At 38.1% G+C, this 27,026-nt stretch overlaps 1 protein-coding gene across 1 annotated transcript in view; it reads right to left on the bottom strand.

The window, feature by feature from the left end:
* The window catches only part of LMBRD1 (LMBR1 domain containing 1), an 81,023-nt gene that overhangs the window by 39,991 nt on the left and 14,006 nt on the right, over positions 1-27,026 (bottom strand). Inside the window, exons 4-7 of the mRNA XM_057418797.1 lie at positions 22,346-22,443; positions 21,318-21,385; positions 17,092-17,180; positions 13,010-13,083 (exon numbers count right to left, since the gene is read on the bottom strand). Of these exons, the coding sequence (XP_057274780.1) occupies positions 13,010-13,083; positions 17,092-17,180; positions 21,318-21,385; positions 22,346-22,443 (329 nt within the window). The remainder of the gene's footprint in view (positions 1-13,009; positions 13,084-17,091; positions 17,181-21,317; positions 21,386-22,345; positions 22,444-27,026) is intronic.

Below are 27,026 nucleotides of genomic sequence, written 5' to 3'. Positions count from 1 at the left end.
CTCTCTTCTGGCTTCTTGCGCCTCTTCTCACTGGCAGAGCATGAGACTGAAAAGTCCTTGATCAGTGTAAGCACTACTTACAAACAACTGTAACAGTGCTATTAGCATGATTCTCACACTAAAGCTGAAACACAGTACTGCATCAGCTACTAGGAAGAAAATTAACTCTATACCAGAACCATTTAATTACCATGAGTAATTAAAGCTTGACATATTTACACCACTGAAACAAGTTTACAGAACCTATTTTTAGACAACTTTTGCCCAGAAGGGTTAAGTCAGATAAAAAGCACTGCACTGAAAAGGAAAAACAATCATTCAAATCTAACAGGTGATTACAGCATAAATGGTTGCATTTTGCACATAGGTTCTTCAAATGAACTAAATCTAGTGCTAAACACTAACTGCTCAGGCTATCTGCTGAGGTACCTGCTAATACATGCTGCAAAGTTAGGTCTCCAAAATCTCAGGCTATCTCTGCTGTTACTGAATGCCTGATCAGCTTCACTGAAACCTCACTTTACAATATTAAAAAAAAAATCTAAATTGGTATTTAAAGCATTTCAGAGAAGACTCCCATCTCTTGAATCCCCACAAGAGATCCATATAAGACATCACCCCGTATCAGTTAGCTTAAGAGCTGGAAAAATAAACACTAAGAGCTCACTACCTAGTAAGTAAAGGTTAGAGGCATCATTCATGGGCAGCTGTCTTACTCTGATTGGAGAGTCTGCCCACAAGCAATACAGGTAATATCTCTGGATGGATGAAATTTATGTTTCTATTTTGTAGATTCCTTGAATTAGATGGCCTTCTACACTGAAGGAAAAAAAAAAACAAACAAAACCAAAAACACCCTCCCCCCTAAAAAACCAAACCCACACAACCCCAAAACAGAGTAACTTTAAGCAAGAGAAAACCCAGATTACCTATCCTATACAAAGGTTAGGCAACAAAACAAAACTCTTAAGACTCCTTATCTGCTATTCATTGAAATGGTAGCTAGGTCTGAAACAGCTATTTGCAAAGAAATCTGCCACCAGTAAACCAGGACAAGCTCACATGAAAGCAACTATTACTTCAATACTGTTTATGCAGTATTAGTAGCACCAATGAAGAGCAAGAGGCATACTCTGGCTGTTGTCTCAGCACACCACTGAAGCCAAATATGCTCTGTGCTCCAGATAGAGCATGGAAATACCTCAAGAGGAGATTACATTAGTATTGATTCCAGTTTGCTGAATCTTCATTTCTCCCATGTCTCACTGCTTCCCATCCTGTCTGCAGCAGATCCACCTATTCTCCTAATAAGATTCAGAAGAAAGAGTTGCTTTTCTCAACCTTTGGTCTCTTGCAGACTTAATATCTTGGAACATTTTAGACTTGCCAAACTCACATAGCCCATGCCTAGATAATGGAGTAGTCTTTCTTATTAGCAGCCTGGTATTTTAATAGTCATTCAGGAACAGAAGACAGAAAACAAGTAAAGTTGAGCCAAGTTGTAAAATTACATTTTACAAAAACTGCAGCAAGCAACTATGTCAGGGAGACTTGGGAAGGTTTTCCAGGAGAAACTGTAACTGCTAGAGTTTAACATACATAAATTGCACAAGCTACCAAAGAGTTCCACTGAAAAGTGTATATTAAGGTGGGAACACCAAGGAATCAGCCAGGCCATTAGCACTCAGATAAGCCATGAGGAGTACAGAAAAATACACACTGAAGTTAATACAGCAAATGTCTTCAGAAGAGAGTTAAGAAAAGTTCAAGCTAACTTTGAACACCTACTGCAAAAAGCCTGAAGCCATCAGGTACTATAGATTAACTAGAAGTTGATTATAGATCACTTTCTACATCTGCTGTGTACAGCTAATAAGATAGGGTCTAAATGATTAACTCATGGCACAAAGTGAATAATTTTTCCTTGCTAGATAACTAACAGAACAGTTATTTCTGATCAGTATGGTAGACAACCAGCACTGCAACTAAAGGTACTTCACCAACTTTCTCTGATTAAATACATTTTTGAGAATTAGACTAGTGACTTCAAGAAATGATCAGCAAATATTTGTATAGCATAGCAGAAAGACTCCTCATTCCATTTATTTTTAGAGGTCCATATATCAAGCATGTGGCTTTTAGGCGCCATCACTGAGGTGTCTTAAAAGGTGTATGTGTAATCTTATGCAAAAAGTGTCGAAATTAACGCTAACAAACATTTCTTGCAGAGCACTGCCCTCTAGCGAAGTCACACAAACCAGCCATATAAAAATAACAGAACACCAGTGTTTAAAAGACATAAGAAATGATCACAAGTTAAAATTTACAAGTATTCAAACTCTTATTTTCTTACAACAGCTTGCTTCAAGACTTCACCTGAGAGTTTTAACATGAAACACAAAATGTACAATTCTACCCACTACACTGTGATTAAAAATGCATCAAGTTAAAAACAGGTAATATCTAATTAATATTATGCAGCGCTTTAACAAAATAAAAGTCTATATGACGAAATTCACTTCAACATGAACGGTCCAACAAAAACAAAAAAAACCCACTCCACTTCAAATTAGGCCTCCATGTTTTTTGAAACTATACCCTCCTCCATGCAGCTAGATTGACACAGTTTTCTTGAAAAGTAATCCAAATTCAGTAGTAGTCATGTACTTCCGGACATTAACTGATCTCCATCTCTAGCTATCTATACATACTACCATTCTAAAGATAAAAACCATATTTCAAGAACCTTATTTCCAGATCAAACATGGCAAACAGTGACAGTTGTTCATGCATCCTCCCTAAACTGTGAAAAGGAAGAAGCCTCCTAAATGCATTTGACACCTGGGCCAGAGCAATCCCAGGCACAGCTACAGGTTGGGCAGAGAAGAGATTCAGAGCAGCCCTGTGGAGAAAGACTTGGGGGTGTTGGTCAATGAGAAAATGAACATGAGCGGGCTTCAGTGTGCACTTGCAGCCCAGAAAGCCAACCCTACCCTGGGCTGCATCAAAAGGAGCATGACCAGCAGGTCGAAGGAGGTGATCCTGCCCCTTTACTCTGCTCTCGTGAGACCTCACCTGGAATATTGTGCGCAGTTCTGGTGTCCTCAACATAAAAAGGATATGGAACTGTTGGAACAAGTCCAGAGGAGGGCCATGAGGATGATCAGGGGACTGGAGCACCTCCCATACAAAGACAGGCTGAAGAAGTTGGGGCTGTTCAGCCTAGAGAAGAGAAAGCTGTGTGGAGCCCTCATAGCAGCCTTCCAGTATCTGAAGGGGGGCTATAGGGATGCTAGGGAGGGACTCTTCATTAGAGACTGTAGTGACAGGACAAGGAGTAACGGGTTAAAACTTAAACAGGGGAAGTTTAGATTGGATATAAGGAGGAAATTCTTTCCTGTTGGGGGGGTGAGGCACTGGAATAGGTTGCCCAGGGAGGCTGTGAATGCTCCATCCCTGGCAGTGTTCAAGAGCAGGCTGGACGAGGCCTTGGGTGATATGATTTAGCGTGAAAAGTCTCTGCCCATGGCAGGGGGGTTGGAACTAGATGACCTTAAGGTCCTTTCCAACCCTAACTGTTCTATGATTCTATGTCAGATATCATGGATGGTTGGACTGGGGCTCTGGGGAAGTTTTCTCGGTTTTTCTGCCCCCCTCTTGTTGGTGGGGGAAAGCTCATGCCACACAGCTTGGAAAAGCTATTCAAAATGGTAACTTGCAAAATCCAATTTCTTTCACGGGAAGTTTTAGTATCAAATCTTCAACTGCTGTAAGAGCACACACATTTTTGATTAACATTGGTGTAACAAAAACTCAAAGCATAGAACAATGGAACAGATTGACTAAACTGAACTGGTATGCTCAGTATGACATTTCTTGTGAGATCTGTTGCACAAAAGATGAACAGTGCATGTTGTGCTTCTTTATCCATTTCTCTAAATTCATCATTACAGTATCTTGTGACATATTAACCTTTATTTTGCATATTAATGTCCTCTCCACAGTACAGATTCAATGGTTGTCTCATTTATCAGTCTAAGTGGACAAAAAGTTTTTGTTTTGCAGGCAAGGTTTGTAAGATGCAGAACACAAGTATGATAAGCCTCTACACTACAGTTGCTCCACTACACATAGTGAACTTGTGCTCGCTGGACATAATGACTGTAAAAAATTTAACTGACTCAACTGTAATATGGAACATAACTACTTTGCCCAGCTGCCATCTTTTTCATTGCTCTATCAGGCTTAAAAGAGCATTAAGAACCCAACAAAAGATTAACCTACTTTCAAGCTGCAACTCTAAAATCTCAAAAGTACAAAACTATTATTGATCCAGCAATTTACTATCTACAGTTCTCCAAGAAAATAGTAGGAATCAGGCTGTTAAAACATAACACTTAAATTGGTTTGCTATTTTGGTTATTTACTGCTTCATGGAGAAGTGAACATAATCAACTACATTTCTTTTATATTTCACAATTGACATTGAAGTGATTAAGTGGTAATGATGATGAATGCTACTAAATTCTGTATTTCTCAATAACTGTTTGATGTCTACCTAAGAGAAAATCAGTAGTAAATGAGTGCTTTTAATGTCAGATTATAAAAGGCCTTAAGCTTTTTGGCTGTTAATAAATCAGCTGATAGAAAAGTAAATCATACTCTGGACAAAAATTAGGTGTGAAAAGGTTATTACATTTGTTAGTAGACAAACTGAGCTTTGTAACATCTCCTTTCTGGATCAAGGAAAAAAGGATCACTTTAAGTTTCATAACAAATCATATAATGCTTGTTAAGTGTCCAGAAAAATTACACAGCCAGTTACAATTCAAGGACATGCTAAATGAGATGCACAAGATCACTCAAAAATTCATCTGCCTATCATTGTGTAATGCATTATTCTGCTTTGAATTCAAACAGCAATCTGGAGCTGACAACAACTACTGTATTAATACCTAAGGCAATGTGAAACCATTTTTGAATGCAGAACACATTAATGAAAGAAGAGATGCAAACTGCATCATCTGGGAAACCGTTTCAAACTCTACCCCAGCCAAAATCAACAGCACTGCAACACTAATTGATAGTTTTCTTGTTATATTCCACACTTATAGACACAGAAAACTGTCCATACTAATCAAGGTCATGAATTTATTGAGTCCCTCTGAGGATCACTTGTTCGCATCTCTTAAAAAGCAATTTTAAATATCAAATGCTGTACTTCAGTACTATGCATTACATAGCACCAAAAAGTAGACTTTGTATTACTAAAGTTTTAGAACAGAAAAGCAACTACCAATTCAAGATTATGTCGAAAGCTGAGCCACAATAAGAAATAAGTTTAAAATAATGTTACTCATTTAAACATTGCATGTACTTCATAAAAATTACATCTATGCTTACAATCGTCAGTAATATTAACATATCTATTGTGAACATTTGTAGACTTCATCTACAATTTTGATAAAGCCAGTATTTTATTATTTCCCCTTAAGAAGTTAAATATTTGGAATACTATCTTCCTTAGTTGGAACACTGAGAAGCAGGGAGAAATATGCATTATGTCAGTTAACATAAAAAGGCTATTCATCAGTGTATTCAGCAAGGAAATGCAACATGAAGTGTGAGTTTTGCTATTATATTCTAGAAGACCATGCTAACTAATAAGGATCAGCTCAAATTTAGTCACAAGAAACAATTACAGCTTCTGTGGCTAAAAGTTACTTTTATATTTTTACATCCATACACAGAAGCATGTGAATTGCTTCTAGTACAACCAACTTTACAGTTACAGAATAATAAAAAACCTAACTTATTTTAGATTTAGATTAAAAGTATTTCTTAAATATTTGTTTCTTTGCCCCCTGCCCCAGAACTGGCATGTTCTCCCCTCTGCTTACACAAGGAGCTTCTGAAAATTGGCACTTATCAATGGCATTACCATTTATTGAAAGTTATTACCATCCTGTAACATAGTCTTGCAAGAGCTCATAGTTAATAAAACACAGAACTACCTACATTTTTTAAGATACGGCATACTGTTTTTCAACAAAGCACCCACTGCACTTCTGATTATTAGTTGTACTCACATGGAGAAACAGTAAAAATATCTAGCAAGTCATTTTCTCACAAAATAACAGCTGTGATGGAACAAAAAGTTGTCCAACATGTGCTGGATGAGGTTATAACAGTAAAACCAATATTGTGGAATTAAATTAATTCAGTAAAGAATGATTCTTATTGGCAATCAGTCCCCTCAAGCTTTTTACAGGCTAAAGCCAACCTTAAACAGAGAGGACACCTTGCCCCATGACGTATAACATTAAGTGCCATATTAAATCCTCCAAGTCCACATAGTAGACAGACCGCAGAATGCCTGAGGCTAGAAAAGACCTTTGGAAGTTATCTGGTCCAACACCTCTGCTCAATCAGGGTCACCAAGACCTTCTTGCCCAAGACTGTGTCCATATGAGTCTGGAATGTATCTAAGGAGGGAGTCTCCACAATCTGAACAACCTATGCAGTGATCCATCACCATCACAGTGAAGAGTTTGCTGGTGTCCAGAGGGAAGCTCCTTAGTTACATTAGTGTCTGCTTTGTCCTGAAAACACCTTAGTCCTTCATGTTGCTTTATTATGCCAGCTCTTCTTTTCTCCCTGTATGCTAAAGTAGGACTTCTTTACATAATGAATTATTCACATTACAGAGCCATAATTCATGTAAGTCAGCTCATAATATTCTGTGCTTACGCTAATTCAGAAAGATATATTTAATTTTTCCCAAGACCTCTTCAGTTCTGCTCTTGCAGTGTTCAGTCTTGCAGCACTACTTGCTCATTTGGACCTTCTTGCTGTTTCTTGGCCTTTAACATTCAAAATGTTTTCCCCGAGGCTTTCCCCTTTTAGGTTTATCACTACACCTTAGGAATGACCTGCCTTTCAGTTCTAAGATCACTTAACATGCCGACTGTAGTTGCTGTCTCAAAAATCTTTTTGCCAAGTTGATCTGGACTACTTCCAAACCAGTTCCTGTAATTTTTATGCATTGAAGCTGCTGTCTGAAATGCCTCTAACAGCATCTAACAACCCTTCTTTTTTTCCCTGCCCATGGCAGGGGGGTTGGAACTCGATGATCTTTCCAACCCTAACTATTCTATGATTCTTTTTGTCCTTCCTGCTGGTTTTCCAAATTCTTGCTCAGTCTTTCCTTAAACTGGATGTCCTTTTGATATTTCCAAATCATTTGTCTTTTGGCTGACTGTTTCTAAGCATTTCTTTATTATCTGTTTCTGGGAACTACTTTCTTCATCATGCATTACATTCTCCAAACATCCCAAAAGTTGCCAGCTTGTTTCCTTAGGTTCTTCTGGGCTGCGGGCAGGGTGGTATCAGGTAATGATTATGTTAAGAAAGACCTCAAACTTTCACCCCAAAGATCTGCAGTTCATATTTCAGCTTTCTTGTGTCTTATCCATTGTTCAAGACTGCATGCATTCAATAGTATGGATTTAATAGCATGGATTTAATTTCTGCATCTGTGTTGTTCTGCTCTAGAAATTTCCTGTACTTATTGACATCACTCTGCAGCTGGTATCTACAATAGAAGACTCTTTGGTCTCATATTATATATATGATAATCTTAAATATATATTAAATTATTATATATAATATATATTCCAGTGCCTCACCACCCTTACAGTAAAGGATTTCTTCCTTATATCTAACCTAAATTCCCCCTGTTAAAGTTTGAGCCCATTGCCCCTTGTCCTATCATTACAGCCCCCAACAAAGAGTCCCTCCCCAGCACCCTTGTAGGCCCCCTTCAGATACTGTAAGGCTGCTCTGAATTTCCTCCTTTTTAAATAGGAGAAAAAAAAAAAGATTTGCTTGTGGAACTTGCATTAGTTGTCTACTTTGCTGTGCAAGTATAAATATAAAAAGAAAATAATTATATTATTAAATAAATATATATTAAAATATATATCTTATTATAAAGGTTCATGACCTTTGTGCCCTTTGCCTCTGGTCCCATCACCCGGCACCACTGTGAAGAGCCTGGCTCCAGACTTTTTGAACCCTCCCTTCAGATATTTGTACACACTGATAAGACTTTGTCAGATCCACCTTCTTCTTTAGGCTAAACAAAGCCAGTTGAAAAGGACTAGTCACAACACTGACCTCTGAGGGACACCACTCATTACCAGTCTCTGACTGGACATTGAGCCATTGACTGCAATTCTTTGTGTGTGGCCGGCCAGCCAGCCAATATTTTATCCACCAGGTGGTACATCCATCACATTGATGTCTCTCCAGTTTAGAGACAAGGATGTCATGTGGGGTAGTGACAAACGCTTTGCACAAGTCCAGGCAGGTGACGGCAACTGCTCTGCCGTTGTCCATCAGTTCCACAGCCCCATCACAGAAGGCCACCAAATTGGTCAGGCAAGATTTGCCCTTAGTGAAGCCATGCTGGCTGTCACCAACCACCCTGTTGCTTTTCATGTGCATTAGCATGCCTTCCAGGAGAACCTGCTCCATGATCCTACCAGGCACAGAGGGGAGACTCACTGGTCTGTAGTTCCCTTCTTGAAAATGGGGGTTATATTTCCCTTTTTCCAGTCATCAGGAACTTCATCTGAGTGCCATGACTTCTTAAATATGGTAGACAGTGGGTTAGCAACTTCATTCGCCAGCTCCTTCAGGACCTGCAGATGGATTTCATCAGGTCCCATGGACTTGTGCACATTCAGGTTCCTAAGATGCTATCAAACCTGATCCTCTCCTACAGTGGGCCTAAGGTCTCTATATTTGTTGTCCCAGGCTTGAGTGGTGTGGTTAGAGCACTCGCCTGTGAAGACTGAGGCAAAGAAGTTATTGAGAACATCAGCCTTCTCCAAATCCAGGATAGCCAGTTTTCCTGTTAGTTTCCGAAAGAGGGCTCACATTATCCCTAGTTTGCAACATATCTATAGAAGCCTTTCCTGTCATTTTTGACATACATGGCCAGACTCAGTTCTAACTGGGCTTTAGCTTTCCTGACCTGATCCCTAGCTTGCTGGACAATGTTCCGGTATTCTTCCCAGGCCGCCTGTCCTTGCTTCCACCTTCTATAAGAAGGGACATATTAAAAGGGCATGTAGAGGACAAGAAAGAATGGCTTTAAACTAAAAGAGGGTGGATTTAGATTAGATACTAGGAAGAAATTCTTTACTATGAGGGTGGCGAGACACTGCAACAGGTTGCCCAAGGAAGTTGTGGCTGTCTCATCCCTGGCAGTGTTCAAGGGAAAGCTGGACAGGGCCTTGAGCAACCTAGTCTAGTAGAAGGTGTCCCTGCCTGTGGCAGGGGGACTGCAACTAGATGATCTTGAAGGTCCCTTCCAACTCTAACCATTCTGATTCCCCTTAAGAACACAACTGCAACACTGGCAATCAAACAGATTGCGGCTATTCAGAAGTCCAGGAAACAAACTAACAAAAACAAAACCAAAAAACATCAGTTACGTCTGTACCACAAATCCTCAACTCTTAACTAACGTAAATCAAAGATCTGAAATAACCTCTGTTCAGAGACTAAGGAACTCAGATACCACACATTGTGTCCTCATCTATTCCCTCTGTCCTTTTTTCCACCATTTGATAGGCATTTGTGCAAAATTTTGAAGTATGTATCTTTGTTCTTGTATTCACCCTTATATAAAGATATTCTATTTTTGTCCTTAAAAGATCTATCACCAATTATCAAACAGTGGTTTGATGACTAAGCACAAAGGCCTCCCACCTTTATAAACTAGGACAAACAATTTGATAGGCATGCAGAAGGCTGGCTGAGAAACAGAGGCCTAACTACATACTTGTCAGATTTCCAAAGGCAGAGGTATTGCCCTCACAAACTTGCCTGTGCACTAATGCCTTTGTCTTATATAGGTGAGGGGTTTTTTTGTTTGTTTGGTTTTTTTTTGTTTGTTTGTGGTTTGTTTTCTTCTTGTTTTTTTTTTGTGTGTGTGTTTTTTTTTTAATATAAGACTAACAGAAAAAAATCCACAATGCAATTAAGTGGAAAGTTACTAAGATTAAAATAGTTACTCCTTCCAGAATCACTTCGCTTCCCAGTGGAGGGAGTAGGGTAATCTCAGCTGATAAAGACAGAGACTATACTCAGGGCCAACCTCTCCCTGAGGCTTAAGGAAGCATGACAGACCCGGAACTTTTCACTACTAAAGTAACTTTTGCATGAAGTCGTACCACTACGAAAAGCCCAGTCCACAATATAAACTGGAATGCAGGTGCATGGCATCCACATACTGTCAAGGTCACGTTTGTCTTCAGTCTTCAGACCATGTGATCAGTATGAGCAATGCTCTTATGGGTGGAGACTGCTTATGTATGGAAGCGCAACCAGTGGGCCAAGTGTTATGAAAGCACAGAGCATGAATACATAGGCTATATGCATATTCCTTCTAGAACTTTGAGAACATGGACCTTCTAATAAGCAGTTTTCACTCTGACACATTTGTACTTCATCCACCCAGGCAAACCCAGCTCACTGTTTCAGCATAAGACTCTTTGACTGCTTGCAAACAATGACAAAAAACTCTCATATCAGAGGCAAACAACCACCTCCCGTGTGAGCTCATCCCTAAAACTTCTCTGAAACAGCTCCTCCATTTTTTCCACGTTGTTTTAACCAGGAGAGTTTCAGAAGGATAAAATGCTGCAGTTAAAACAAAGCAAATAGTAATTCTATGCTCCAGGCATTTGCCTGGACAGCTCAGCCAAGGTTTTCAAAGCAACAAGTTACCCTAAAATCTTAGTAACTGAGGCATACAGAGAAGGCTCTTTTAGTCCTCATACTTTCTGTTTCACCTCATTTACCATCAAAATAGTTTGCATTTCAGTCAGCAGTATATTTGCGCAAAATAAAACAATCTTGCATTTTAGATGCTTCTGGATGTTTACTAACAGTTATAGAAAAATAAACCCAGCTGTTCGCAAAAAAAAAAAAACAAACAACACTGAGGACATTCTCACAGCTAATGTGTTTGCTCTTAATGTAAGTCTCGTGGAGGTTAAAAAATACTACATGTTCAATTACATGACTGCAGAGCACAAGACATTAACCTTTCCTTCCTTAATTAAGGGAAAGGAATTTAAAAGCTGACATGCTATTATAGGCTAAACAAAGGTCTGGATTTTTTTGGACCAGCACTTGCTCTATATGTCAGCAATAGAGCCTGAATGATTTAGTGACCCATATCAGTCAGAAAAGGCTTGAAGCAATAGAATTTATTACTCAGGTCAAGTTAAAATACTTAATCATTAGGGCTGAGAGACATTTGGCTCATCTGAGATACCTACCAGCTGACGCACCAAATTGCTCTCCTACCTACTGCACAGAGCCTAATGACCACCAAGCTGTCAGTGTCCTGACACAACTAAAAACCTGCACTGAATTGCCTCCCATAATCCTGCTCTAATTTACACCAGCTAAATTCACTAGTACAGAGGAGACAGAAAATCATTAGCTACACTTGCTACTCAATTTAGAGTGGCTTATGAGTCCAAAGGTAGTATTTAGCAGGTACTTTATCCCTTCACTCAATTATTACTAAAACACTTTTTCCCCTTTCTTGTATCCTTATTCTACAATTTTATTCATCCATCCTTTGACTGACAACAAGTTACCACAAAGTATCTCCTTGGCTAGCAGCGCTTCAAAATAACTTCTTGCATGAGCTATTTTTACAAAGCCACTTAGAATTGACTAGCAAAGCTATGTGGGAACAATGTTACTATGTTTGAGCTGCAAAGAAAGCTAAAGTTAACTAGAACTCAAACCTATTATTAGGAAAACATTGACTTCTGGGAAGTTTTAAAGCTTTACCTGCAGTTATTTTAAGCTTTAAAGCTTCATTTTCATTGCAGAATTTTACCTTTATGACAAATTAAAACATGCAGCATTGCAAACATTATTCAGCAACTGAAGAAATAAAACAGACTGGAAAAGCAAGCGACCATACGAACATCACATGTTGACCAAAGCTAGCAAGTTAAATGGTTCCTTTCCTTTGCACATAAAAGCAAAAGTCAAGTTGAATTAACATAGCCTTAATCACATGATGTATAGTTGGTCACAGAATGAACACTTCTGAATCCTTCAAAGCTACAGGAAGAACTGCAGTGGTTTAGTTGTATGCCTAGGACTAACAAGAATATTCCTGAGGCTTCAGAAAGCAAGCCTCTAAACTACCTGGTTTTAACTTTGTAAACTATTCTTAAGACATACATCACAGGAGATACTGCAGGTTTTTCATACCTAAAACTGAACCCTGACATGCATATTTACCCTTACTCAAATTCTACAAATACAGAACTGTAAAGCAATGCTCTATTAAAGACATTTTGCACTTACTGAATGAAGAACAGACTTTTACAAAAAGAGTTATTATTGACAACATTCTGCATACTCCTTTACAGATCAAGTTTTCTGCCAGACTTGCCATTGTAAACCTTTGTAGAAATGGAAACATCAATGTAGGTAAGTATTCAGTAGTATAGACTGATCAGACCAAGTCTAGCTTATGGCATAGTTCAGTGAATATAAAAACCCCCAACATTTAATTCTCCACTGCTGAATGGAGAAATAGACATACATTAAAAAAAAACAAACAAAACAACAGAAGAACCAGCGAATGAGTGTTACAAGCCATAATGCATAATATGCCCTCCTCTTTCAGGGACACTTTGAAATTAAGTCTGATCTGTGCTCAAGTACTGAAACAGTGGATTTTAAACTTGCAGTTAAAAAAAAAAACAAAAAAAACAACCATCCAAATGTGATTTTTTTATTCTCATTGCAAGAGCCTAGAAGTAGCGTTTCAAACCGTGAAAACCCAGAGCTAGAACACGCTGCCGAAGCTCTTCAGCATGAGGACCATTTTCTCACTAGGTATAGCCCATGTGCAAATGTAATGAATATGAAGAGCTGAAACATTTCTGTAATAACTTACTGTATAAGTGATAGCTGCCAACATTCCAATCACAGTCAAGGAACTAATGGAAAATGAAAGAGCTGTCAAACCATCTGCAAAAAAAGATGAAAAGAAAAGCCTGTTGAAAATTCCTGCAGCAGAGGTAACATTTCTTCCTGAATTTGTTTCGTGAAGATACTTAAGTTTATTAGATTCAAGAAAAATAATTGATACATAGTTACCAGCCATATCAACTCAGATTAAAAACGCACCTAGAATAGCTTTTTGTCAGCAGTAGATCCTCCTCCAATACTGCAAGAAGGACAGCAATCTCATCTTTGCTACAAGATCACACGTGACACATTCAGTCACATAGTTGAACAGCCATTTATGAAATTGCTCCATAGCTGTCTAATGCCTCTTTGAGATTTATTTCTGGCCTCCACAGGGTGCTTTTTGCTATTTTCACAGGGTGATTTTCACTATTTACAGATACATTCGGGACAGTTAATCTTTGGTTTGTTTGTCATCACCTGATTTCTCAAAATAAAGCACTATCCAGAGAATCACGCAAACATGGATCCTTCATAAAACCAAAACAAGCCAGACTGTAGGCCTCAGCTACACTCAGACCATGCACATTCAGATGTACGAACTAGAAGAAGGCCATGGGACTAAAGAGTTACAATAGCCTTACTATCACTCTACAAATAAGAAAGAATAGTAAAAGGGAAGTGTTACTAAACTCATAACCAAACTCCCTGAATCCTACTGCATAATTTTTCACAACATCTGCTCTTTAACCTCACCATGCAGGACAACATGGCAAGCTTTTTGTTTTATTTATAGTAGCACGGAAACTTATAGTAGCTATTGTAGACATTAACTTGAAGCAATCAATTCCATTTTTGTACCCAGTCATATCAACTGAACTACTCGAGTATTCTGCCCCATGTCTTCCCCTCCCTTATAGTTTATTCAAGAATTTAGAGTACAATAACTTTTATTCCTACTCATATATAATTACTGGTAGTTTTCAATAGCTGGTTACCATTTTTTTCCCTGAACACAGAATCAAACATTCACAAATTCAGAAATCCTATTATAGTTATTCTCCATGAGATGTATCTATCTTTCTTCTGATCAACCCTACAGTCCCCCTTTCAAAAAATACCAAAGCCTAATAGAATAGCACAACCAAATCCAACTTCCCAGCTCAAATCTTTCCTTTGTCAGTTTTGCTAGATAATACCAAACAACTTTCTCAAAGCTAACAGCAATATATTCATAAATATCAAATACTACAACCATGTTTAAAAAAAGAGGGGGGGGGGACACAAAACCAAAATAAACAGAAAACAAATGCCAACCCAAAACAAAAAAGAAACCTCACAAAATAAAAATCCCAGCACTATTCTCCCCTTAATATTTGAGAAAATTTTTCTTATGTTCTGAAGTTTAGGGGGAAAAAAAAACACATATAAACACCATATTTGATGATCCTCCTGTATATGCATTTCAAACCAACATTTAATACCCATTTTAAAAGTCTGAACTACGTTCAATGGAACATTAAGAAGCTAAGTGGTTGAAAAATTTATAATTATATACCAGAAGTTTATTATCAGGCTCTGCCTCAGTGGATGAGTTTGCATTTCTTTTGTAATCCCGCTATAAACTTAATGGACATAGAAAACCCCCTCAAAATTAAGATCTTTATTTCTTGTTTAACTGCAGAAAAATTAAAAGGGCAGGTTAATATAAAAACAGGACAACACACAGAAAAAGACAACAGGAAAGATTTTTTTTTTTCCTCATTTCTCCAGCATCTGCATCATATCATATAAGAACCTTCTGTAACACTACTGACAGAGAACTTACTGGCTGTGGAGCAGCTCTACAAAAGGCTGGTGGGGTGTCTTGGTAGCCAGGTAAGCTTTTCAGAGGTCAGAGCACATACTGTGCAGAGAAGTTGAGGGAGCCAGGCTTATTCAGCCTGAAACAGAGATAGCTTTGGAGAGACACATTATTGCCTGCCTATCAAAGAGGTAAAACCCAGGCTCTCCAGTGGTGCACAGCAGTTGAGTACGAGACACTGGGTGACACTGTGCATACTCACAGTGGGTGAGAATTTTTTTTTCTCCACCACAAAATGAAAGAGTCTCCATCCTTAGAGGTTTTTCAAGAGCTAGCTGGTAAAGCCATGAGCAATCTGGTCTGACGTTACAGCTTCCTTCTTTGTGCAGGAGATTGTACTTACATGACTTGAGGTCTCTTCAGCGTGAATTACCGTATCAAACTAAGTCACAAGAGAATGCTGGTAGAGTCAGAAGTCAAAACCACATCTCAATCCAGAATCTTCATGATTAAGCCTTCCCAAGATAGATATAAGGAACAACTTCTTTACTGCAAGAGTGGTGAGGCACTGGCACAGGCACAGGCTGCCCAAGGAAGCTGTGGCTGTCCCCTCCCTGGCAGTGCTCAAGGCCAGGCTGAGCAGGGCCTTGAGCAACCTGGTCTAGTGGAAAGTGTCCCTGTGCATGGCAGAGGGGTTGGAACTAGAGGATTTTAACATTCTTTCCAACCCAAACTGTTCTGTGATTCTACGATTCCTAGATATAAACATCAGCTATACTACACTTTCATAGCAAGGACATGTACAGAGCTGAATATTTAACAGTCATATAAAGGTAGCCTAGAAAAATTAGCTCTCAGCTCAGCCACTGCCACTACCTGTATAAACAGTTTGAGAAGCATTTTATTATATACTGTCAATTAGAATCTTTGTGAAGCAAGAGAAACCAGCAGAAAGCCAAAATTATGGAAACCCTATTGACTTGTCTGCCCCATCTCCTGTGCTTGTAAACACAGCTTACAGCACAGCATGTATTATGATGAAAGACTCTACAAGGATGTCAAAAGCAACAAAGAAGAGCTTCTTGAAGTACTGAAGTGGCAAAAGGAAGGCAAAAATGTGGGTCTGCTGCTGAGTGGGACAGGGTAAACAGGACATGGAAAAGTCCACGATACTGAATGCCTTCTTTGCCTCAGTCCTCACTAGCAAGACCAGATTTTAGGAAACCCAGGCCTTAGAAACCAGGGAGAAAGGCTGGAAGGAAGATGAATGGCTGGTGGAAGACGATCAAGTTAGAAAACACTTAATAAAACTGGACAAAGTTGGCATACCCCTTCAGGGCCCACCAATTTCAGTACAAAACTCTTAGAATAATGCAGAATACTACTTGACCACGGCTTGTAGCATTACATTCTAAAATATTCAGACAGAAGCCAATATTCTGACATATAGCAAGAATGAGGCACAAATATTACAGTACTTATGCATTTGGATTAAGGCTTGTAAGGTAACTTTTAGTTACCATTTTTCTGGATACATTTGGAAAAGTGACATCAAACCTGTCTTGACTCACCTATAAACAGTTTCTTCACGCCTTTGCTTTGAAAACATTCTGTCTAAATACATGAACTACATAAGCTGAAGGCCAAATTCCATGAAGTACTATTTAATCTTTACAGTAGTCTTTATAGTCCTAGCATAAACAAATATAACAAATGCGAACAAAACAATTAAAGGTCAATTCTAGGAGAACAAAGGGTAAAAAAAAAATCATAACACCCATAGGATTTAGGTGCATAAACAGACAAAGCCACTTTAATAGTGTCATTCTTGCAGTGAACAGCAATATCACATTTAATTAGGTAAGCAGTTGAAAACTGTCACCATATCCTAAAATCAGCAAACTTCAGCATCCAAGTAACATTTAAAAGCTGTGTCAAGTGAAGACTCCATGGAAGAAAGTACTGTCCCCCTCAACCACTAATACCATAGGACACAACACTGGAATCCTTGCTGTCAAATGGGGAGTGTACTGAAGGCAGACACTGCCAGAGTCTCTTCTCTGTAGTTCAAAGGCTGTTCTGATTTTTCTTTTGTTTGAACAAAAAGAGAACAATCTTGCTGCAAAGATTTAGTGTAGGTGAGCAATTAAGAGTCAAGTTTTCTAACTGTCACCAAGAAAGTTAATCTTGTTCAGTCAATGATGAGTATACCAAACTCAGTTAGTAGCAAGTTATACAAAGCTCACAACAAATCTCAAACTTACGACTACTTCCAAATTCTTCAAACAGGAGCTTCAATTTCTCCCACTCTGTGGAGTTGTTCTTGTTGGGAATATTCAAAGGAACAAAAGCACTGTAAACAAAGCAAAATGTCATCTTAGCCTAATTCATCAAATACAAAAAGAAAAATGTATTTCCATGTCAAGAAAACGGAAATCCATTTATTCCTAAAGTTAAATTGTATAACATTAGGTTAAAAAAAAATCTGAATACAATATCTAATCTTATTCACTTTCTCCTTAAATGCTGTATTAAGACCAGAGTATGTGTGCGAGTGTGTGGAGTCAGGGCCAAGGTCCATGAACAGGTCCATGGTCTATCTACCAGTTCTACCAGAGCTAAGAACACTACACTCAAGTATCAAGAGATGCGTTATTCTGATTTACTATCCTGGTTTGACTCACATGCAGAGAACACTGTACTCACTAGAAACACTCTGCAATTAGTACTCAGCTAAATCACGGCTGAAGGAGATGGACATCTGATTCTGCTCACGCTCAAGTTCCAAGGGCCTCGGAAAGGCATGCAGGAGCTAGAGTCATATAGTTTAGTCCCAGGCAAGCAGGAATCTTACTTCCTGTCCTGAACAGGGTCCTTCAACTAGCAGCAAATTAGCCAGAAGGCTAACTAAGCCACCTGAACAGACTTTTGGCCTCTAGCTTGACAGGCCACAAGAACAAAACAGAGGTAGTATGCCTAGCCATCTGCTCACCAGCATCCAGTCCACACTCCCGAAGGACCTCTAAAACACAGCCCATCCACTGCACCAGACAGCACACAGCAGTTTAGTCTAATTCTTCAAGCATACTAAGCAAGAAAAATTTGAGACAAGTCTTGGCTATTGTGTTGATTAAATAGTCAATGAAGACTGAGGGCCATAGTAGCCATCATTAGAATGATAAATAATTCATCTGTCACTGTGATGTAATACAAGTAGCCCACTGACAGACAGTTAATAGAGCACAAGTGCCAGTGAAGGGTTTTGGAGGTGTAGCTGAATTCAGTTAAAGCAAACAAACAGAACAGCTCAGCTGTGATGTCTATATTTGGAGTTCTGTACACAATTGAAATTATTCACTGCAGTAATTTTAAGCATAGAAGCAAACTGCTATGCTGTTTAAAACACATCCTGCAAATATTACGACTAAGATCTAGATCAATATCTGGGCTGAAGAACAAGTAAAGTAAATGTAAGACATGCAGTTTAAAGCTACTAACTTTTTGGCAGGCCTAAAAATACACACAGGTGTAGACAGGTCAAGTTTGATCCTTAAATCAAAGAGTGCCATTAATTGTCATCCTTCAGAAAATAATTTCTAATAAATTAAACTGATTTCCTTAAAGTGAGTTCTGCTATAATTTGCATAACTATTTATAGGCTAATGAGATATATTCATAGCTTTTTAAAAGCTAATGGTTCCACAAAATTCAAGGTAACCAGTTTAATTCCAAACACTGAGTGTCGGGAAAACATTCCTTTTAAAACCAAACATTCATTAGCCTCAAAAGCAAACATTTTACTTCAAACCAGATTGCTGTATAAATGCACCTTAAAGTAAATTGTAGTATCTCAAGCCCCTTGAATCCACCACATGACATTTAGAGTAAATAAGCTACATTCAAGGAAAGCACATCATTTCTAAAAAGGGAAGAGCATTACAAGTATTAGTTCTGAGTATTCCAGTATATTTATCCCATACTCTCCTCTTAATGATGCTCTGCATCAAGTTAATTGTGTGAAGGGCATTTAAGTGCTGTTAAAGGTATGCACAATTTTGGCACAGGAAGAGGCTTTCTAACAGACAATTAGAGTAAGAGGCATAAATACTACTCTTGCTTAACAATTTAGACAAAAGAATCTTGTTCTTTGAGCTGTGTTACCAACTCAGCACAAACTCCAAGATCACAAGGCACAAACCAGGTACATTTCCTAAAATAGTCATAGATCTCTAATAGAGTACATTAAACATCTGAAACTTCAAGCTTAATATAACTTTTATGGGTTTTTTGAGCACTGCTGACCAGAAGAGAGATAGGGACTTCATCTAAAGACAGACCTACCCATCTTTAGCAGAACCGAGCTATTTATTAAACAGTTTTAATTATACAGGTTACTTGCTAAATCAATCAGAACAGAATGTCTTGATAAAAGACATTAGTCATGTAAGCACAAGAAGACAGGCTATCTTTTAGGCAGTTAACAGGAAACATCCCAACCCCTCTTGCTCTCAATCTGTGCGCATGAGTATTCTAGTCCATTAAACCCTGTCTTGTAAAATTAAATTCAGTACATAACATTCTGCTCTGCCTTAATGCTGCTCTGATCTGAATCACCAGTGAAAAAAAAATCTCCTGCTATTGCCAGGTATAGGCAATAGTGAAAGATTTGTCTTCATTACCGAGTTCAGTTGAGCCCCTCATATACAAGCTTCAGCTCCAATACTTTTACCTCTTCCCTGTCACACTGGTACTTCTGAGGTTGCTCTTTGTCCTTGCTGTGCAGTTTACTGACTCTAAGACAGGTAACTTGTCCACAGCAAGCATGTACCTAACACTGAAACATCTGCTGTATTTATATATATATATGTATATATGTACACACACATATATAACTACACTAGGACTAAAGTTCACATTTTTCCTTAGCACAGTCACCTCATTTGCTCTCTAAACTGAGCTGTTTAAACTTGTTTCCCTTCAAGAGGACAGACAAGAATTTTAATCTTCTGCAGCAGCATCTTAAGTACATTTCAAGGGCATTAGGATGATGCTACTAGTTAATCATTATCATCTTAAAAGAAAGCAAGCAGCCTTATAGGTATAATTGCAGAAAGATAGCCCCAGTTAGAACCCAGATATTCTATAATCCCATCAGTATCTAAAGGAGACCTGCCTCCTGCAGCAGATACTCTTGCTGTTTAGATCAGTGGGTTTTAAATCTGTACCTATAGAGAAGCACTGTTCAGTAACTTAGTCCCAGTCCATGTACTGTCTGGTTTGCAAGTCAATCTCACTGTCATATTAGAGGGGACCACAAAGATGCTGTAATTTACAAGTTGTGAAGCCTTTAAAGAACAAACCTAAGAGCACAGAGGATAATGAGGAAGTCAAGAACCAAAGTTCCGTATTAACAGAAGAGAAGAACAAACACGCTTACAGCTGCTTGGGGGCTCAGCTAACACGTAAAGATACAACAATTTTCTGAACTGGATATATTACACAGGACATATATGTCTGCCTATAACATTAGCCAACAGTCAGTGAAACGGCTTTTGCCAGAATCTTTAATATTTCTAGACCATGATTAAACTAGCTCAAACTCCTTTAGTCTCTTATAATAGCAAATGTTACTTTCAATCGAAAGGAGACTTGCTATGTTTATCATAACTAAAACAATATTCCCATAAGGTGGAATACAATTAGAAGCATTAATTTCACTCTAGTGCCTACATTCCAGTACTTCAGTTTGGATAATTTTAGCACACATTTTGTAAATTTTACCAACTTTACTGCTGCAGTCAAAATGCTAAAAAGCTTATGACACAGCATGCATTAGAAACATTCAATACTGGTGTGCATGTCATGCTTAATGGTGAACTTAAATTGAATTTGTAACACTGCTTGGAGTTTCACAATAGCAGCACTTGCTGCAAACAAGTTAGCACTTCAGAAATGTCTGCCTTTCACCAAATACCAGCAAAACTTTTATCATACAAGGTGGAACTATTTCAAGTGTAACCCTACACTATACTTATGTCTTTCACAGAACACTTCCATTTAGGAAAGTACTAAGCACATAAAACCTACTCTTTTCCTAAAAGCTGGTTAAGATGTCCATGAAGGCATTTGATAAGAGGCAAAAAAAAAAAAGGAAGAGCACAAATATTTTACAACTGTATTGATATCTCAGTGTATAACAGCGTAAATGTCATATTCATCACATTCTTTATAGATTTTCATACTGAACAGACAGACAGAGCTTGGAAGCACAAGTACCTCCAAAATTAAGAAAACCATTTTATCTTCCAGTTAAACTCTTCTTTTTCAGGTACTTAATTCTCAGGCTATTTAAGAACTATTAGAGATTAAGATAGATATTCATTACACAGATTGAGTACACTATAGTCTCCCTTTTCTAATTTGCACAAAACAGTTTTGTTTGGGGGCCTATTTAGCATATCCCCTGTTAACATTCAATACAAATACTTACCCAATTAAGAGAAGAACTGCACAAATTGTGATGAATCCCAAAGTATATTTGAGTGCAGTTTTAACCTGCTGTATATAAAAAAAAACATATTAACATAAAGAAATACAAAGGAATTTGTCCAGCAAGTCACAGCAAAGCATAGTTAGTGCAACAAGTGTTCTACAAAATTACTTCCACAGAAAATGAGTAAACACAAGTCAGAATTAGACATTCGTGAAGAATCTCATAGTTCGATATCACTGTTCACAGTTTTCAACTTATGCTTCCATCATAAACTACACACTTGAGCAGCTCTGGCCAGTAGCTAGGGTACATTTGTTCAGTGCCAATACGCTCAAAGAAAATTCTTACTACCAGTGGTTTATAGTATGGCTGGGATTAGAAGACTTTCTCATGTAAAGGGTACAAATGAATAAAGGGGGGAAATGATCATGATCAAGGATTAAAAGATTCTTTAAAGGAAAGTATTTTCATTTGAGAAGTTAGAGCCTTACTGGAATGCATTTATTACATTCCCTGGAATGTCATGCAAGTCAAAAATCTCCTGTGTATTACAAAAACACAAGTACTAGCTACAGATAAATTACTACTGCCTACTTCAAGAAAAAAAGCAAACATTGTAAGGAAGGTAATCAAATTTAGTGTCTCTCTCAGAATCAGCATAATCTTTCTGTCTTCTATTATAAAACCTGTTGAAATACATTTTCTATTTGAAGAAAAATCTCATGCAACAGTTTTTCCTGTATATTAAATAAGGCTCAAAGGAACTTGTAGGAAGAACTCATGGCAATACAAATGTTAATTACTTATCTCACTAAAGTTTTATTTCCTGTGAGACTACAGTGCTTAGAGTATACTACATCAGACTAAGTGTTAAGAGCTGCCTCGGTATTTTAAAGGAACTGTAGCAACAGACTTGGAAATAAACACTGTAGTAGCCAAGTTCCACAATCAATCATTCTTGCTTTTGTTTTCATCCGTTTTCATTTGCCTTTTCATTCTTGAAGCATTTGCCAGAGTGAACTTACCGAGCATGTGTTGCCATCATCTTCTTCCTTCTCCTCATAATAGAAATAGACAAATGGAATCCACAGAAAGACGCAGAACAGTATGATGGAGTACAAAGCTAGGAGAAATAATTTAATTAAGTGAAGAGACAAAGATATATTGATACTTCATTTAGTGCATAGTAATTAAAAGGAAAGACACAAACATTAGTTTACTCTCACTGTAGCTCTAATTTCAAGCATTGAAAAGGAAATAAAATTTACTAGCCAGCAGATGAACTATTACTTTTTTTATGAACTCCGAAGGACTCATAGAATTACCCGTTCAGACTAAAGGTTTCAGTTCATGCTTCAATTGAGCAGTGAACCAGGGAAAAGAAAAAAAAGAAAAAAGTAAAAAAGTAAAGCAGGGCACAATGAAGGATCAAACCTTTTAAAAATTCCACTAAAGCCTCTTATGTCAACTGCTTAGTAATTTGAAGCTAAATATTACCCACCTCCTTTTGTATAATCTTCTCTTAATTTCCAAGCCAAAATGCTTCAACTCACTGAAAGCTTACTTGGTAGCAACAATTACTTTTTTTAGAAGTTGTCTGACTAGTCAAAATCAACTTCAAAGGAAAGTCAATTAGAAAATGCCATTCAATTTCTTGAAGAAAAGCTTCCAGTCTTTACTTTGAAAAGCCAGGCCACATCTGGCCAAAGATATTTTCAAATTAGCAAGATAAGGTAAAAGTTAATTTCAGGTAATATTGCTAAACCAATTAAAACTTATCTAAGAGCTGATTAGCAAGCTACAAGATATAACTATCTAGCTAGTCCTACACTATCTACAGAAGTGTGCTAAAGATTGGGTCCCATGGTTTAGTCTCATTCTGGATCATATCAAGTTAATGCTCTTCACACAGAACTCGATCAGCTCAAGCCCTACACCTTTTTAAAAGAAAGGCTGGTTATTAAACTAGTGGAAGAATATAATACGGTATATTTCTGCAAGCCTTTCCTAATAAACATCCTTACACTTCTGCAATTCTCAATACAATTTTGGGGAAAACACAACAATCCTCTAAAAATCATAGCAAGTGACATCAGTTCCAGTGGCTCATTAGGCCCACTACTGTACTTTCAATGGTGGCAAAAAGAGGAAATATTCAGCCTTTGGGCTCCCCACACAGCCATCACTAAACCATTCTCACCTACTCCCTATTCAAAATAATCCATTTCAAGCAGGTAAGTGATATCAAACAATCTAGTAACAAGGCTGATGCTGTTCTGATACTGAAAAGCAAGTACAGCATACTTTGAGCAATATTAAGTGTAACTGGATATTAAAGACTCAGCTGATCTTGCTCAGTTATTTCTGCGGAAAAGCTTCCCATTTTCAACCTCATTCAAGAAATATGATTAGGTCAGATTTTTCTTTACTATATTTCACCTGGTCTTTATCTAAACTAAAACCCTGAAGCTCAGCATATGAAGTATACCACAGGAGTTGCTTCTACACTCAAGTCTCCTCTACCCACAATCCATTCTTGACTCTTACAGGACAGGCAAAAGCCACACTACAGAGCTAGATCATGCTTCCAAGCTAAAGATTAAATATGTGGGGTTTGCCTGCAAGGTCAATACTGCGTAAGTGTAGCTAAAATATTCAGACATAACTACTCACGTCTAACTCTAAGCATCTGAGAAGCAGATCAAAAAGCACACCACCATTCCACACCAATAACAGAAAAGCCAGAATCTTACCTACTTGACCATAGCAGTCAGATGCTGAAATGCATTCCTCAGCGAGCATTAAGAGGCAAGTCATATCTGATCCAAGGAGTTCTACTTCCCCCTCTCCACCACCTACCTGTCATACTTAAACTCTTCTTTGCACCATCTTCAGTGTTTGCTAGACTTTGTGCTGGGTCACCTTAACTTGCCACACTGACACAAAACTGTAACAAAGACAGCAGTTTCACAGCACAGGTGGCCAACACCACCTTGGATCTGCATTAGGAAGAATGTCACCAGCAGTTTTGAAATTTGGGTTAGGACACCAGAAGCATCTACCAGATGCCAGAAAAATGACTAAAGCAGGGTGGCAAAAAGCACTCTAGCATGCTGCTGGAAACAGGACCCCTTCTGGCAAAAATACTGTACTTCCATTTCAAGAGTGCATCCAGCCTTAATACTTCTCACACTATTCAAGCTATTGACTACAAAAACTGAGCAAAGGTAACTCTGCAGCTAAACCTTTGTTTCTGCCAAATCAGTTATGGAAGTCAGCAGACCTGTAGAGCTATAGTGGCTCTCCCTGGGACTTCTTTAGTGCTGACCTTGGGAAATCCCCAAGTAGAGACTATTCAGGCAGTTCATAAACCTGTCAGGTAGTCACCTCTATCTAAAAAGAGGTAAAAATCAACCATGGTTACAGTTTTCCGTCCCACAGACATTATTTGAAGCCATTAAATTGCCACAATTCCTTCAAATTTATGCTTTACTAGAAGGACTGTAGTTCTCAGCCAATGCTAACTTCTAAAAGAAGTTTCATATTAAAAGCCTTAAGCTCTAATAGCATACGCTCTATCAACTTTGAGACAGGATCTGCATATACAAGATTCAGCATAAGAGTCGTTCCAGAATTTTCCATCTGTCACAAATGCTCTGCTGGTACTTCGCCCTTAAATTCACCTTAAATGTATTCTCCAGAAGTTACAGGCTTTCAATGCATTTCAAGACAACACATAATACTAAGGCTTGAGGATAATTTTACTTACATGTAACTGCATAAACTCCAACTTATACTTAGTGTTGCAAAAGCTCTACTATTTGCCCTGTTGAATAACCTTGTTATCATGGTAACTTCAGAGGACCAACCACATAAAAAAAAAAAAGCACAAAGAAAAAAACAAACCCTTAAGAGCTTTGCATTTGTTTTTCCTAAGCAAAATCTTTTTAAGACAGACATTTTTGTTCATCTATCAGGTGAAGTCTAAAACTGCCTGTGAGAATTTTTAGTTAGAACTGAAAATTAATTTTTCATCACACAAGGTAATAAAACATTGTTCTTCCTCATACTACAAAGGAAACTTTAAAAGATTTGGCAAAGTTCCTACCAGAAAGATGATCAGTCTCCTGGGTTTTGTTTTTTTTTTACTTTATTTTTCAGAACATATGAAAAACGAAGAGCAGCACTTTCCATAAGTTCATACAAGTTACTTACCCAAAGGCAAGCATCTAATTGCCTGTTGTTCTGCCCACTAAAAAGGCTGTTTATTCCCTGGAAAGCTAACCTTCAAACTCAAAGATCATGCAGCAGCAAACAGCCAGTCAACCAAGTGACAAAGATAGTCCCCTCCCTCTAATGTCACTGTTACCTTGCAGCATGATAGACTGTCTCGGCTTTCATTATTACTCTTCTATGGACTTTAGTTCTAAATCAAGGACTGCTCTTTGCTCTGGTTCAGAGGTCCAGCTTTTGTTTCGAAACATTTTTCTGGGTTGTATCAGAAGCTTGAAGCACTACCACTGAAGTGCTTCAGTGTATAGCCAGTACAACAACAGTTCCTGCCATAAAGTCTAAGCAATCTTCAGCAAAAATTTCTTGGTAAGTTGGTTTGTTTTAAAAACCAAATAAATTCTTCACCTCAGAAAGTAATTCTGAAGTCAAAATTACTTATTTTCTGCTGTTTTGCACCATATCAATATAAAATATACCCTAAATATAGAAAGTTAGACCTGGCAATTGTCATCTTCCAATTGTCATCTTCCCATTATCATGCTTATTAGAAGAGTTTCTATAGATGTAACTCCACAATATTTGTCAAGTACAGCTGTGCAAGTTTTTCCACAGTATTTAGCATGTCTTCTCATAGGACCAAACCATGAAAACACATAGCCACATTTGACTTGCACCTACTAATGCCTTGTTTTAATGTCCTTGTTTTAATGACTCAGTATCAAACATCTGCTGTAAGTAGATAAAACTCCACACAAAAATCATCCAAGTTATCTCAGTAACTGCTGACTTCAGAAAATAGTTCTATTTAAGAAATAGAGAAATGAAAAACTGGAAGTTTAGAACAGAATTTAAAGCACACATGTAGAGACCCCCATAGAATTTAACAGACAGTGCTTGCCACAATGCAGTTTGGAGACACTTAACACATGCATATGTGAAGGGGGGCTATAGGGATGCTGGGGATGGATTATTCATTAGGGACTATAGTGACAGCACAAGGGGTAACAGGTTCAAACTTAAACAAGGGAAGTTTATATTGGATATAAGGAAGAAATTCTTTACTGTTAGGTGGTGAGACACTGGAATAGGTTGCCCAGGGAGGCTGTGAATGCTCCATCCCTGGGGGTGTTCAAGGCCAGGCTGGACAGAGCCTTTGGTGTCATGGTTTAGTGTGAGCTGTCCCTGCCTATGGCAGGGGGGTTGGAACTAGATCATCTTAAGGACCTTTCCAACCCTAACTATTCTATGATTCTATGAGGTCAAGAAATCTGTCTGCTTCACAGGAAGACCAGAATCTATCAATAGCATTCTTTCACCATTCACAAAACTTCACCAAAGGACAATTAACATCAAGGTGATTTCAGCAAGTAGGATTTGCTTGTTAGAGGAAGAGCTACAGAACACAGCACTAGGTCACTGTCAATTGTTTCTGCCCAATTGTGGTGCACAGGAAACCACCATTGGAGAGTTTCC

This window comes from Pezoporus wallicus, unplaced genomic scaffold (assembly GCF_028554395.1).
Source record: "Pezoporus wallicus isolate ANWC-B61680 ecotype Strahan unplaced genomic scaffold, APGP_CSIRO_Pwel_v1 contig_4901, whole genome shotgun sequence".
NCBI classification, from domain to species: domain Eukaryota; kingdom Metazoa; phylum Chordata; class Aves; order Psittaciformes; family Psittacidae; genus Pezoporus; species Pezoporus wallicus.
This window is presented reverse-complemented; position numbering and strand designations above follow the sequence as displayed.